This window comes from Columba livia, chromosome 1 (assembly GCF_036013475.1).
Source record: "Columba livia isolate bColLiv1 breed racing homer chromosome 1, bColLiv1.pat.W.v2, whole genome shotgun sequence".
NCBI classification, from domain to species: Eukaryota; Metazoa; Chordata; class Aves; order Columbiformes; family Columbidae; genus Columba; species Columba livia.
The window spans coordinates 56,475,725-56,492,282 of NC_088602.1; the positions used below are offsets into that span (position 1 = coordinate 56,475,725).

General features: G+C 37.0%; 1 protein-coding gene across 5 annotated transcripts in view; it reads right to left on the bottom strand.

The window, feature by feature from the left end:
• Nucleotides 1-16,558, bottom strand: part of STK24 (serine/threonine kinase 24) — a 57,836-nt gene that overhangs the window by 4,491 nt on the left and 36,787 nt on the right. For all 5 annotated transcript variants that reach the window (XM_065057339.1, XM_005504627.4, XM_065057367.1 and 2 more), the window contains 7 exons: nt 14,580-14,688; nt 14,307-14,464; nt 8,452-8,637; nt 8,041-8,186; nt 5,955-6,078; nt 4,967-5,035; nt 1,604-1,740 (listed from right to left, as the gene is read on the bottom strand). In XM_065057339.1, coding sequence (XP_064913411.1) covers nt 1,604-1,740; nt 4,967-5,035; nt 5,955-6,078; nt 8,041-8,186; nt 8,452-8,637; nt 14,307-14,464; nt 14,580-14,688 — 929 coding nt within the window. The remainder of the gene's footprint in view (nt 1-1,603; nt 1,741-4,966; nt 5,036-5,954; nt 6,079-8,040; nt 8,187-8,451; nt 8,638-14,306; nt 14,465-14,579; nt 14,689-16,558) is intronic.

A 16,558-nucleotide genomic window follows, 5' to 3' on the forward strand; every position in this document is an offset into this window, starting at 1 on the left:
GATAGAGGATATTGCAAGTGGATACAATAAATAACTTAATGATGTAATGGGTCACATTTCTGGTAGTATTCAAAAAAGAAGAAACTATCTTTTCAGAAGTCAACTAATTCCAAAAATAGCTTTATCCACAAGGGACACCTACTAAGCTACTGAATGGTTAAAACTCCTTTTCAGGGTAGGATCCTGCCATTCATTTCTTTCACTCACTTTCTAGAAGGGGTGCTAGTCATGATCACATACTAGCTGAATGTCATCCCTGGAATAAAAGAAAGTTCACCCAGATGTCACCCATCGACAAACATTTTCTATGAATATTTCTCTCTCTCCTTCAAAGAGAATGCCTGCGTGCACTGTTATAATAAGAAATTATGACTGAGAAAAACAGCAATAGTCCAATGAAGGGGAACAGAAGGAAACCAAAATACTATGGAGTTAGATTGCAGAGCCCTTTATGTATCTGCTAGGATAAAAATTATGACTGTTGCTGTCATGACCGGAATAAGTAAGATCATCTCAAGCATCTGCAGAAGAAGTTTCCAGTGGAAAGCCTGTTTCCACGTGGACATTTTCAGCTTCAATTGCAGCATCAAGTCTTTGAGGTTTCCAGTTCCAGGAAGGCCATATACCAGGCAGACAGAAATTTGACATTGAAATATTGGGTTGACGAAAGACTGGGGTCAGTTTTGGAATGGATATGGAAGCTCCAGAAACTCTTTCAAGCCTGCCAGGATCAACTAAAACGAGAATCAGGAGCGACCTTTTAGCACTAGAGATGCTGAGTGGGCTTCATGCTTTACAGCCCAGGAAGCAAGAAACGTGATTGCTTGCAGATTTCTTGGCACTGATTTTTACTGAATGACAAAGCGTCAGCCTGGCAATCCTCTGCTTTAACTTCAGAGGTGTGAATTCCAAGCAATTCAACCTGGATGGTGTAGATTCACAATAGCTGTGGGCTTCTGGTCTCAAGGCTGCATTTAAAGTCTCTTCAAGCAGTAATTCTGAAATGTATACCCCTGATCTTTTCTTGTGTGGTACTTAAAAGAACAGCAAATTGAGTGTTTGTTAAGAATATACTCCTAACCTAGGCAGTTAGAAAATCTCTTATGAAATTTGTCCTTTTGAAGCAACACAAAAGGTTGGTTTTGGAGGTGCCACCAAGAGGCCATCTTTAATGAGTGAACAATCAACCGTGTACTATGTGACTGAAACACCAACTAATGGAACAGTCCATTTGTCAAAGTGAGTAAAAGAAATTAAGAGTGACACAGGACATCTGCAACATACACCCAGACACTAAGAAAGCATCGATGTCCCTTAGATGAAATGCAAAGGGAAGAGGCTGTCCAGTCTCATTTGACACACAACATGTGCATCAACAGGACGAACATACATATGGGCTATCACCTGAAGCTAGAAATTAGAACTGCTGATATAATTAGGGGTTTTTTTTCCTACTAAGCAAACAATTGCACAAACTGTAAGCATAAGTGGTTTTTTCCCTCTATTATAAACAGAAATTAATTATTTCAGTTTAACACTAGTCAAATGTCTATAGAATCAGATCTGCAATTTTCTGTAACCCTTAGTGAATTAGTTTCATTACCTCTGAAGCCTCTGCACAAGGTGTGACACCATGTTATCTGCAATGCCCGGACAAGCCTCTTCAGCTAAATAAATGGCCTTTCTCAGTTCTTCTATAGAATCCGTATTACCACCACACACTTCACTCTTCTCTTTCAACTGAAAGAAAAACAGGAAGAGATACATTAATAAGATATTCAAAAATATTCTAGAAACAACATAATGCAAATGCTTGTTAGGAAGTGACTGCCAGTGTCCACAGTGTCAGGATTTGACTTTCATTATACACCCTCACATCCTGAAGACTTTTTCCATCCTGAGGTTGGTCTTTGCAGTAGTCATCACCATGTTGTTCATCTTCACAGGTCTTCAGTCATTGACATATCCTTTTCTGTGTGCTCACCATCAAAAATTATGACAATGTATTCCAACAAAGATGCACTACTTACCTGTAGCTGTTCGGTTTCAAGATGTGCTGCTCATACATACTTCAGTATACATACTTCTATACCTATAGCTTATATGTATACACTGCAGGTGCACTTGTGCAACCACTGTTAGAAAAATGCTTTAAGCCTGTCGGCTCTAGCACCAGAGCACCCTGAGCATTCTCTCATCTGCCTCCAAAGCAAAGGATCCCACAATAAGCAGTAACGCAGGGCTCAGGGGGACAGTCTCAGTGCTTCGTTTATGCAGGAGATGCTCTAACATACCAAGTATGGCTGGTAAAATGCTTGCTTTCTCAGAATTCACAAAAGAACATTAAAAATTCTCTGCAGGGCCTGGGCTTCCTAGGAAAAGAGTGTCATGCTACTAGTAGTAAGGGTGAATGCAGGCATGGCCTTCTTTCAGAAACTGGACTTTCCCCAGCAGGTGGGATGTCTGCATTTACAAGTTTCTATGCACATTTACCATGACAGCTGTTGTCAAGAGCTGCGTTGTGGCATCCTCTTAAGAAGAATAGAATCAAAGTCATTTCTCGGGAAAAAAAAAGGAAAAAATGTTCCAGTTGAAAGTTATCTGCTTATGAGTGCTTTGGAGCAAAGAGTTTGAGTTGTTTACACAGAAGTGAAGAACAGCAAAATATTTTTCTACATATCTCTCCACAAATTATCCAATTAAGTCATATCCCAATGCTGGACCTATAGCCAGTCTGCCTTTATGCCATTACTGCCAGTAATGAAAGCTTAGCTTGAATAAATGGAAAGTTTGTGCCACCTTCTGGAATATAATGTGGGCATGCTTATTCTTTTGGCCCTACATTTGGCCCCTGCTGGCACAGAGGATTCTCATATGGAATAAACATGATCTCCAGAAAGCAGCAGAAAGCAAAATTAATAGATCAAGATGATTTTGAGTTCAGTGTAGTACAAGACATTCCAGAGGGAACAAAGTGGCAGTGAAATTTTTCAGAGATGTCCAAGCACTAAAGATTTTCTGAAGCGGACTTTCAACAGGTGTCAGGAACTACAGCTCAAGAATTGCCATCAGCATTGATGAAAGGTTTTTCTTTAAAAAGGAATTGGAGTCTTGCAAGGAAAAACATAAAGGAAATAATTATTGTTCTAGTTCCACATTTAGCAATGGCTTATAGCTATTGTTAGGGCACCCTCCTGAGAGGAACTTCAGTCTCAACAAAAGGAAATCAAGAGTGTGTACAAAGGCTGAGGTATGACCACAGCAGTTAGGAAGGCTCCTGCACCGTCTGGCTGCTGCTTGTGTTCTCTTTTCATTACATCCAGGATGCTCAAGAGTGGGATCTTGCATTTAAATATTTAAAGCACAGGTAACAGGAAGAAAACCACCTTTTCTTTTCCCAGTAATAACTAACCCTTTCTTGGTCTAAACTGGGAAGTCACAGCTTGAGGGCAAGATGATAGGAGGAGACAATTGCGTGAACATTACAACAAAGGATGCCTCCGGATCTTCAAAAAGGAACCCAGAATGAGTCACCACATGCAGTACTCAGGCAGTGTCCTCTGATAAGGAGAAAAACCACATCAGGGTAAGTAACTAGTCACTGAAGATCACAATTATTTGACAAGCATGACAACTTCGTTCATTTTCAAAGTATGTTTAGTTTTCTGTTATGGGGGGAGGGGGCGTGGTGCTTTGTTTGGGGTTTGGTGTTTTGTTGTTGGCTTTTTAATTGCTTTGCTGAGGTGCACCAAGCTTCAGATTACTCACAGCAACACAGAGATGTAGGGCCCCAGAGCTGAGCAAGCCTCTTCAGCCAAGGCTCCTAAATTGTATCCAAGTTCAACTGAAGAAGGATGCAGAGCACAATCCTTCCCTGTATGATTACCTAGGGACAGCAGCTGGTTATTGCACCTGTCTTCTGTGCCAAAAGCTTTGAAAGCCTCCATGAAGACTAAAAGCTCTGAATGGCCAGCTTTGTTCTTTTTGGAGGAGTTCCATGGAATAACTCACTAATTTAGCTAGCAGTAATTCCTAAAGGTGCAGATATCTGTGGTTTGAACGCTAAACAAATAGAACACTGACAATGTAACATAAGGCTTCCTCCAGACAGCAGAGACAGTGGCCATGCCTGTAAGTAAAAGGAGACCCTGCAATGAGATCCTGGAACGGTCTGGAAAAGTTGTGGCATTTCACTAGAAATTGCATGGAAGAGGAGTCAAAAGTGCTCAATATTCTTAATGACCGTCATACAAAATTTGATTATAATCCTCTGAAGCAGGACGGTATTGATTAGAACTAAATTAAGACAACATCCTTTTATTAGAACGATTTCTCTGTTTCTGTAACAGTTACGATGATTGAAATAGTTATTAAAATAAATCTTTTTCCTATCAAAGCTAGGGTGTGATGGAAGGGTTTTTCTCTTAAGAGTTCAAACAACATTTTAAAATAATCACATCTTCATAAATAACTGGCTTTCCCTTCATATGATTTTTTTTCAAGTTGTTTTTAAGGCTTTTGAAAAAAAAATATTAAAAATAGAGAATTCAAATGGATTTCAGTGTTTTCAACACTGCAATTCAAAAGTTAAGTCCTTGCTGATCTGGTCCACAGACAAACCCTGGAACACTGAAGAACTTGAAATTTGTAACAGATAAAATGACAGATAAAGAGATAAAGCAGTGTTAAAAATGGAATGCTGCAATCCAAACATTAACATATGTTTTTATTTTTCGTGTTTATTGCTGTAGGCTAGCATGGTTGATGTTGCTACCATGCATATGAAGTATTAGAAGCAAACCAAAGATCTCAAAAGCAGACACGCATGAAAGCAAAGGGTACAGCTAAAACTGTAACATATCACGTTCCTAATGGGTTGTAGAAAACTTAAATGTCATTCACCATGTTTTTCAGATTTTCAGAGCCATAAATCCTGGAATTGTTAAGTTTTAAAGCAGGAACTTACCTCTGCAAATAAAGGGGATATAACTGTAGACAGGCATTGGGAAAGTGGCCTCTTTGGGATATCCTTTTCCTTTAAAGAAAACAAAATTCTGACCAATTTTATTTCTGCAAAAAAGCATCCTCGTTGTATTGCTTCTAATGAAAGAAAAAAATAATTCCAACACGCTACCCTTTATGAAAAATCTGTTTCTACGTATATACAAATATGTAAAATGTTCTACCAGAGATTATTTCAAAGCACTCTGGAAAATGGAGGCTGAATTAAAATTTAAGGCAGCAGCACCTCAAATACACGCAAAATAAAATAAAAATTAAAAAAAATTAAAAACTTATAAATAATAATAATTTTTTAAAAACCCACACAATCAAAGAACCCACAATCCTACTGAGCATGTACTAGATCATAGACTTGCTAATGTTTACTGGGTTTCTCCCACATGATACAATATTCTTCTTCTATTTCTCCAGTTCTGATAGGCACACACATACAGAATTTTCAGAGCCAGGGTAGCAACCGCCTGCCCTGGCCACAGAGGCTGAAGAAAATATAATGGAACAGCTCCTGTACATCTCTTATTCTTGCTTTTTTGGACACATGCACTTTCTATTCTTTGCTATGTTGTAGTCTTTTTTCCTAAAAGACCAGAATGCCTTCCCCAAAACCCCAGCTAGCTTTTTACAGTAGTGGTTGAAGTTTACCTCACAGAAGGAAGATTTTTTTTAATAAAATAGTGCCTGGTCTTCCCCCAGTGGTAATATTTCACCAACTACAGAAATATTTCGGCACATATTTCACAAGCTACAGCAAAAGGACACATTTACAGAATACCCAAACTTCAAGACCTACTCAAAACACTTTGTGAAAGGCAATTGTAGAATATACATTTTTAGCAAAAGTTCTAAAAGTTTTACAATTTAAATGCTTTTAAAGTTATAATCCCACTACATTATTAAATCTCTTTGTATAATACAGTCAATATTTTGAGCACCTTATTTCTTTGCAACTCCAAAGGCTGGGCTGCTCCATTCTCTAGATTCTTGGGGTCTTTTTCTCTTATTGTAAAGATCCACTCTTCTGAATCACTCCCACCTGAAGCCTGACCATCTGGTTCACTTTAAGAGAGGAAAAAAAAAAAACCAAACAAAAAAGAAATAAAGTTTTATTGCCTACACATTATTGTCCATGTTCATTCAATATATACACTAAACATAAAAAGCAGAGTCAATACAAAAATCAGGATTCTATTGTTAAAGTTAATAAGTATAAACACAAGTATGAAAAGTAATTTATTAATTTAAATCATTAATGATTTTAAAAATGAAACCAATATACTTCACTAAATGTTAAATTAACTTCAAAAAGAAAGAAAGGCATTACAGATTGAAAACATTTCCCAAGTTACAACCATAAGTACCATGAAGTCTTTTATTGCTATCTGAAAACTAAAACACTAGCTTAGAATACCTTTGAGGCAAACAGTTCATATCCAGCCCATTAGCAAGGTAAATTTCCCACCCCAAAAAATTGGCTAAAACAGTACAGATACAACATAGCTTTAACAAACTACACCACTATAAATGAATCATTTTTTTGTGGATGGCACAGTATTTTTTTCTATAACTCCTGCTAAGTTAAAAGAACAAAAATATGTAGGCAGATACTAATCAGTCACTGTATTACATTTTTCCTTTCACTACCGTAAATATAAATATCCTTCTCCAAGTTCATATCAAAAGCATGTGACCAGTGTAAGAAAATTCTCCAAGATTTCTGCTAGAAGTCACACAGAACTACTGGCTGTCACTGAAAGAGGCAGGTCTACCTTCTTTCTATAAATTAACTCTAGCAAGTTAATCTAACAGAAAAATATGTATTGATTTGGAAAGTTAGTATTCCAGCTTGCCAAATAAACTCACCCTTTTATCACATCTAATACAGGCGCTGCTATGGAAGCAGAGGAGGGGAAAGTAGGCTTAGACATAACGTTCAATTGTCTCACAAGCCCTCAATAATCATTCTAGTTCCACTACTCTCCTATGCCAAGCCACCAAAACTGGTTTGATATTCCACAGGAACAATGAACTGTAACCTCAAAGTTCAGTTAGTAACTGACTTGGGACCAGTTTTAGGACCAGTAATTTACATTCCAAATCAGACCTGGTTTGGGGCTGGAACTGCGATCACTGGAAGGCATGAAACCGTTAATCATGTAGGATAAATATACAGCTGCAGTGGCCGTCAGGAAATCATAACCAGCCTGATGACTGCCATTAGCACACAGATGAATTGCGAAGAATAGTTGTGTTTTCTTATTATGAGGAGTTTAATCCATTTGTGAACAAATGGTGGCAATCTCTTGATTTTCAAAAGTGTGTAATCTGATGATACTCACTATTTTCAAAATTACTTTTAGGCTAATGAAGTTAACTTTTTAACTGAGTCGTAACTATTTGTAACGTGGTTTCCTAAAGAAATCAACTCATGAACCTATAGAACAGCTCCATCAAAATCTGACGGAGAGAAATAAAAACTGGAAAGGAACAAAATCTGGAAACATTTACAACACTTCTTTTTCAGTCAATAATTTGATGCTTCATGACTATCATGCTGTAATGGCACAACTTTACTGAAAACAAAATCAAAAGCCAAAAACCACAAACACACAAAAAACCCCCCACTTCTCATTAAAAAAACAAAGATAATATGGTTTGTATCCCAAAACTCCCCTCCTTATGAGGCCAGATGCACACAGGATGGTGCCTATGCACACTGCTACCTGGCCATGCAGGGTGAAGCCCACCTTCTGCTTGCACAATAGGAAGAACAGACGGCCATATGGCTAGGAAGGACCCTAAACCCTACATAAAAGAGAAAGTAGCATAGAACGGGCCAGAAGAATTGGTTTTGCTGACTTATTTGCATGAAATCCATTGCAACACTAAAATCAAGGCTTCATCAGTTTACCAAGGCTGCTAAGCTGAAAAGCTGTAAATAACAGAACACAGGAATACACATGCTAAAAATAACTACTTCGCCCTCTTTTTACAAGGGATAGTTTACAAACTCAAACTTACATATCTGAGTCATCAGAACTGGAGTCATCGTGACTTTGTTCAGACTTCCATCTCTTGTGCCTATCAATAAGGTCAGTCAGGTAGGAAGTTTTCTTTGAGTTTCGTAAAATAAATTTGTGTTTTAAGAGCTCTTTTGCAGTAGGTCTCTAAAAAAAAAAACCAACAAAATAATAATTTTACTATGTTTGAGAGTGTTAAGTGACTCAATATAAAGACTAAGAAATCCAGACTTCAGTCTTGATACAAGTGAGATTTTAAAATATATTTAAGTATATTTAAATATATATTTTAGTATCTTAAAAAAACAGGCTGGTGAATACGTTGCCCCATATTAGAAAAGCTGAACTGCACATATTCATTTAATTCATGTAAACCAGTCCAGTTCTTTACTATATTCTGACAGAAACTCACAAAGCTTGGGTCCTTGTTTAAGCAGGCCTCAACAAATTCTTTGAGGGATTTACTGAAGTTTCCTTCCAGCGTTGGTGGATTGTTCTTAGGAATGAGGAACAAAACCTTCATTGGATGTAATTCTGAATGAGGTGGCTCTCCTTTTGCAAGTTCTATGGCTGTTATGCCTAATGACCAGATATCTGCCTGTAAGAAACAATGTTTTTAAGATTAGGATAGAGAAAGAAAAGAAACAATGTTGCTTGCAAAGGTAGATTTTAAAACTTTACTGTAAATCATTTCATATGTAAATTGTTCTTGTTACAATAACATGGTCTGGTTTATGTGTCTAACCACATAAAATACAGTACACAGTGTTCCAATGTTCCTTGGTTGATTTTATTCTACAGCATAAAGCACTTCTACTTACTGGAGTTTTAAAACTTTTTGAAATCAATGCTATTGCACCAGTAGTTACAACTGATCTTGAAACACAACTATTTTTAAACAGTAACAGTACAGTTGCTATAAACTAGCTTTCTATCCACCATACTCAAGTACATTATGTAAATATGGGGCAAGCCTCAAATATTGGCATAAATGAAAATGTTATAACATGCACAAAATTTTTCCTCAACCAGCATCAGCTAGTACAATCATCAGAAATCTAATACATTAGAACACAATTTTCCTGGTGTTTCTTATTCTCAGACTAGAGAAATGCAGTCTAGAACAGTATTATTTAACTGTAAATGTCAATAATTTTCTCCAAGTAGTTTTGGAAATATCGACAGCACTTCTCTACTTCATTTGCTTCATAGACCTTCTCATGTGAATCATGTCTTGTAGGCCAAGAAGGCCTAATCTCAATCAAACTTCTCTAAGTCATGCCTGTGTAAAACACAGATCCAAAGGCTCACTGCCAAGTTAGAGGGACAAATCAAGTAATGCAGCAGACACCAGTGCCAGATCAGTTACCATTTAATTTCATCAATGAGTTCTGTTCACATTGTTACTGGACACCCCAATACACATACTGGTTTTCTGGAAGAATATTATTTCTAACTCATACAGGACTACAGGCTGAAAGCTGCAATGTCTGTGTCCATTCCACTGTCACAGCTCCGTTGCATGACTAAAAACAAGCTTCTTCTCCCTTGTTCAGACAGTATTCTATTGTTAAGAGTTTAGTTACTTGATTTTGCAAGTTAAGTATGGGGAAAAAAAATATGAGCCAATCATCATACCATCAAATTTATGAAATTATGTTTTGTTAACCTATGTACAGAAGAGCTATCTTGTACTGAGCACACAGGATTACACAAGTAGATGGGCTCTGAGTTTCATTTATCTTAATAGCAGCATTAGCAGCTAAACTCTCCTCAAGTCTGGGTATAACTGTGAGTAACTTCCCTCTAGCAAGAAAGCTTTTCTTGGTTATGAAAGAAAAGTGTCACCTGCAATGAGTCTTTGTGCTAACAACTGAGCATTATTATTTCCATTTTATTCAGAATTTCAGTTTCTCAAGAGGAATGTGTTAAAGCCATATAAATGGACAGATCTTCTGCCAGACTTTCAGCTACAGATGGATCATGTGCAGATATAAATATAAAAACCAAATTTAGCTGTTTACATGTGCACAGATATCCACATGCAGACACATATATATAAATACTTTACTTTTTTCCTCATATATTTATAACTTTCTGCTGCTACAGTGACCTTCTTCCACAAAAATGAACTAAAAAGTCCAATAAATTTCAGCTGTGCACTGAACCCTTTGAAATCCAAGATGGGTTTTAGAGGCCCATTCCTGTTGGAATCATCAAAAATAAACCCCTCCGATTTCTCTGGAATTGTAATCTCTCCTTTCACAGGTAAGAAAGGATTTCAAAACAGGGATGTGAGTACTAATTGCACGTGTATCCAGCTAGGCATTTCTAGGATGCACTTGTCTGCCCCAATGGGGAGGAAGAAGTATGACCTTAAGAAGTGACAGCACCGTATCATTACTAAGCTTTACTACATGTTATGATTTTTACAGTTTCAAATCTTGAACAAAAAATATTCTTCCAAAGTCAGATGAGAGTCAGCAAATTTCTGGTAACTACTATTTATTGCAGTACTGCTATAAGTCTTTCCTTTTCCATTCTAAGGAGTAAAATTTAGTCTGGCTTTGAAGCTCTTGTAAGTCAAAGAAATCATTTTAAAACATTTTAAAATTAAATATTTTTTTTTCTATTAGAAGTTATAGAGTAGAAAGGACAGAGAACTAGATACAGGAAAATTGAAGAAAATAAGAAAAGATGCTGACTTTCAAATGAGGAAAGGAATCAAAACATGATAAGAACTATGGCCAAAATAACAGATATTAGAAAGAAGGAAAAGATCCTATGAGGACATTATATCAAAGAACAAATAGCATGGAGAGAAGGAAATAAATGGTAAGGGAAAAGATAAATAAAAAAAGGAAAAGTTTAAAAAATAGGTAGTAGCCTTAATACAACTGTTATAGTCATATTTTGACATTTTACTATTTCACAGAATCACAGAATGTTAGGGATTGGAAGGGACCTGGAAAGATCATTTAGTCCAATCCCCCTGCTGGAGCAGGAACACCTAGATGAGGCTACACAGGAACATGTCCAGGCGGGTTTTGAATGTCTCCAGAGAAGGAGACTCCACAACCTCCCTGGGCAGCCTGTTCCAGTGCTCTGGCACCCTCACTGAGAAGAAGTTTCTTCTCAAATTTAAGTGGAACTCTCCATGACAGCTGTAGCAGGTAGATTTTATCACCCCCATGGGTTACTTGGACTTTAAAAATAAACTAAGAGGGAAAATTAAAAATAAACTTGAAATTTTTGCTATCAAGTATGCCTCTCAGATTAGCTACTGACCACATTAAAATGCAAATGTTATAGCTAACTTACCCTCCTACACAAGCCATCCAGAAATCCTGTGTTCTCAGATACATCAGTCTGAATTATTATATACAAAAGCCTGATAGATATTAAAATTTCAACAGCTTCACGTATCTTGATTATTTTTAGGCAATAAAGAGAACTGTTGGAATGCCTTGTAAATATACCTTGCAATATATGGCCTGAGAATGAGTAACAGGAATATCTCAAGGACACAAATAGTTGTGAATGGGCAAATTCTGTACAGCAGTTAAGGAATACACAGCTTACATTTGCATAAAGCAGTCCAAAAAAACCTCATGTAATCTTGAGAACACAGTATTTAGAACATAATTGGGACTTGGTTTGCCATTGATAAGTTTGACTTTTTTTTTTTTAAAGCATGCAATGTGTAAAACAGCATTTTTCAAAAATACAGACATTTTTTATCTATGAAAAAAAAAAAACAACACTTAATACCTTAACAAAAGATAAAATATATTATATACATACATTCCCATAACATGCATTGGGGGGGAGGGGAAAGACAATTCAAAATCAACATCTTATGTAAAGTATTTATTACTTTTGCACAGTCTTGAAACATGAACTCTAATGTTTCAATATTATAAAGTAATGCAAAGATAATAAGGATATACTGTTTTAACCAAAGGCATTTTAAGTGCTTCACACAAGCAAATTCCTCAAAAATGTGTCTCTTCAAATGTGAAATCTGTGTTTGAATGGATGGTTAACTCAGAAGCATATCTAAATGCAGAGTAGGTGTAACATATCTTAATATCCAAAACTGCTTAAAGTGGAAATCACTATACTGGAATAATAGTCCTTACATGAGTTATGTTGATAATACAGTGTAAGCCATGGTCAGGAAATCCAGCAACTGCCCATAATATTAAGACAAGTGATAACGGTGCTTTATAGCAATAACCTGCAATGTTAGAGCTCAGGTTGGATCTGCCTTCCTTTAGCCTGGTTAGTATTATTTTTTAGGTCATAACTTAGGTTTTGCTTTGTTTTGCACTGTTGTGTTATTTCAGCAGTCAGCATGAGCAAAGATATTAATCCAATCAGAAAAGTAGGAATAAATAATTTAACACTTGGTGTGAGGCATACAGTAAATGAGGAAAGAAGCAGACGAACTGTGCCCAAGAGAATGTTACAGAGCACTTTCAAGGATTTGTTGGGAACCCATGAGCATGTGGGAAATAAGAGGATTCGACAGACCAAAGAACAAAACTGGGTAACACAACAACTACATAATGGAAATTGCTTGCACCTCACCGGGAGTACGCTATGAAGAGGACAGCCCTGCCTAACACTTCTCAAGCATGCCCAATTTACGGAAGGAAAATGAGGTTAGCTTTGGTTGTCTGTGTTTTCACACATGCATAAGACTATCTTAAAATAAACTGGCCTTCTCAAGCGATTGTTGTGGAACAACAGCAAAACTATTGTCTGTACAATTTAGTCTGATCCCTAAGTGCCAAAAGGCTCACAGACACAAGTAAGTATCTCTAGTTCATTCAGAACTTGAGCTCTGGCCTTCTAGGGAACTGATCAAGTATCCAAGACCTTTATATGTCCACAACTGTGCAAGTGAAAACCATTCCCAGAAGCCAAACCTCAAAAAAACGCCAGTCACCAACACAACAAAAACCACCATCCACAACAAAAATGGTTTACTCAACCTTCAGATTGGGAATCTGGGGAATTTAACCTTCTAGAGGCTCTACAGAACTCTGCTAGTTATTTTTAAATAGTCTCTCTACAGAAAGATAACAAATAGGGAAGGAGGTAATACTACAACAATCTAGGCCAGAGTCAGTATCAGTGAGTTCCTGACATGGATGAGGCTGGAAAGAAACAGGCCAACCTGTCTCATTGCAAGGAGATGTGACTAATCAACAAATCCCTACAAGGAATCAGAACAGATGGGCAAGAAAGATAAGTTCAGGGAAGAACATAAGGAATGACTGTTGATTATCATAAAGAAAGCTGATCTTATTTTAACACAAGTGGGACTTGTGGGTGACCGTTATTTTAGATACACAGCTGCACCAGTGGGTCACCAGGTTGTGCAAATAGCCTCCCCCAATATAATCAGTAGAGCAATGTCTTGCCAAGCTAGCCAGACCAGCATGGGGGAAGGGGAACGGGGAGGCAGTAAGGAGGCGTATATGTAGCTCAGCCCAACAGAAGTGTAAAAAACAAATAACCAACAAAATGAACTTCGAAAAGAGCAATCAGCTTGAGCTGGCTTCAATGCACACATTCTTTCCCAGCAACTGGGGACACCCAGTGCCATGATGGTGAGCATATGTAGACCAGTAATGGGAATCAGATTTCTATTGTGATCCAAATGTGTATTAAAATTGATAATATTGTGCTTGTGTTGTGATTTCAGTACACTGCTGTACCATTTTGGTAGATCAAAATCTTGTGTAGTGTAAATATCTACAAATAAGCCAATTTGATATTAAACCCTCCCTGTATGGCGTATCTAAAAGAACATGGTCAGAGAGCAGTATAGACTTATGCAGCACATTCTTCCACGGATGAATAACAGCGCTTTCAAAGACACTATCACACCCATCAAATCCATATTCTTCAACAGTGTTGCTATTTCTTTTTCTAAAAGCAAGTGGAAGCATATTACCATTTTGTATATATTTGTTCTCTTCTACTTTTAAACAACCATCAAAAAAACTCATCAAGAGAGCAGGATAAAAAATGACAGGAGGTACTTGTCCATATTGTAGTATTTCTTGCCATCTAGATGGCGAGGAAACTTAAGGCTTGGATACAACTTAGGAAAGATTGTCTCCTTGCCAACAGTTTTTAGCTGCTAACATACACCTATCTAGACACAGCCAAAGTTATTAGCTATATTCTGAAGACCAGCCTATGCAATTCAAGTTTAAAAGGGACATTGGTTAATGCCTTGAAATATCTTACCTTTGAGTCATACGCTGATTGCTTTATTACTTCAGGTGCCATCCAAAATGGTGTTCCCACAAAGGTATTTCTCTTTATCTGCGTATCTGTTAGTTGTCCTGCTACTCCAAAATCTGCTAGTTTTACTTCTCCTTGTTCAGATAGCAATACATTAGCAGCTGGAATAAAGAAGAGGAAGTAACGGAAGTTAATACATTTGATACTGTAAGGGTGTTCACTTATACTGCATGAGCTCTTCTAATATTATTACAATACAAACAAAAACCAAATTACCTTTAATATCTCTGTGGATTTTCTTCTCTGAATGCAAGTAATCGAGTCCTTTGAGTATTTCCCTCAATATTGTAGCAATCTGGGTTTCATCAAGTGAGCCAGGTTCTAACTAGGAGACACAAGAAATACATATATGTGTGTGTGTGTGTGTGTAGACATATATATTAAAAGAGGAGAAACAGAGAGAAGTAACACTGTGACTATAAAAGGAACTGCTCCTTCCATCACACCTCAAAACTTCCTATTTGCTGACTTTGTAACATGAGATACAACCCAGAATACTCTCTTAAAAAAATACATAGTTCTAAACTAAGTGGCCTTATGAACAACAGGCAAAGAAATATTTCATTTATCTAAAACCCTTTGAAAAGTTTGATGAAGGCTCCATAAAAACACAGCTTCAAGTTACTGCTTTGTGGTCAGGTCATACGTACACTGCCAAATCTAGGAACCCAATGATTAATATTACACTGAACTTATATGTGCAACTCCACAGGCCCTATATGGACCCAAATCTCAAAGTGTGAGAAAGAAACTATCCACATATCCTACGACTCTATGCTGCACGGGATTTTGTGAAGCTCCCTAAAACACAATTCAAACTGCTAGGCTAACAGAGCATTGCATATTAAAAAAAGTTTACTTGTTGCATATAAAACCCAAAGTATAAATCTGCAAATTGTTCAAATCAAAGGTTCCCAGTAATTTAATCCTTATGAGAAGAAACAGCAGTGGCAGAAGATCTCAGAGCTCACTACATCTGATATAAATTCTAAAAGTGAGTATGCCACCAACTCTAAAGGGATAGAGGAAAGAGGGTATCATTACCCAGATAGGCTTCTTAACCAATAAGGGCATTTCGGGAGAGACGCTGAAACTTTGTGGACAACAATAAATATTGGAAATATTCCAGTATTCTAGTTCACTCCATAAAAGCAATCAAAAACTTTTATCTCTGAAGCTTCACTCTGTGCAAAAGCAAGCATTTCAGATAAAACTTCAGATAAAAATCAGATTACACTCCTCAGAAATTCTCAGCTAATACGTAGGAACAGAGGTAAGATTTCAGATGATGCAGACAACATATTCATTTTACCTCTGCAGCTATACCTACAATAATTTTTTTGCTTTTCTTTAGCTTTAATAATCTACATGATATTGGCAGTCCCTGAAACCAACAGAGACATTCTAAGGGCTTTGTTCCAGGTAGGCTACGAGCACCAGTTCAACTTGGCAACATGATACAGCACACCTACTGGGGGAAAAACTCTTTTGTCAGATGTCAGCTCCCCTTAGCAAGGAGGAAGTTAGTGAAAACAGATTTAGGCTGAAAATACTAGTGCTTGTACCTCAGCCATAAATCTCAATTATACTCAAAGTTGAACAAGAATGCACATGTAATTGTATTAAATGTACTTCCTCTTGCAAGGCGTGATTTTCAAAAAAGCCAGTGAATATTCAAGTATAGAAAACACCAGGCTAACGTGACATGTATACACTTAGAACGTGGAATTCAAGGTTCCCATTCAGTCTTGCCTCGAGTACGGAAACTTTATAAGGTGTGCCAGTTGTCCTACTAGATTCCAGTTGAGAACCATAATGTGCATTTTAGAACTTGGGAAACATGCAGCAGAACATACATTGAAAATGAAGCACACCCACGATGCGTCACATACATGTACATCACTATTTCAGTTCTGTGGTGCATTTTCTTCAACAACATTTTAGGATGAGACCAAAGACTTTGTACTATTGTGAGACAACAAAATTATGGAATAAATATGTGGCTATCACACAACTGAAATGTGTGCAATTAAAAAAGAAAAAGAAGAAAATTTGTTTTCTTTCTGCTGTTTATACCTTCTTGAATTACAAGTAAAGTAATAATTAATTTATAAAAGTAAACCCAGTTTCTAATCACACTTCTGTCAGAAAAAAAAATATCACAACAATAAACAAACTTTTTTCAGCATAACTTT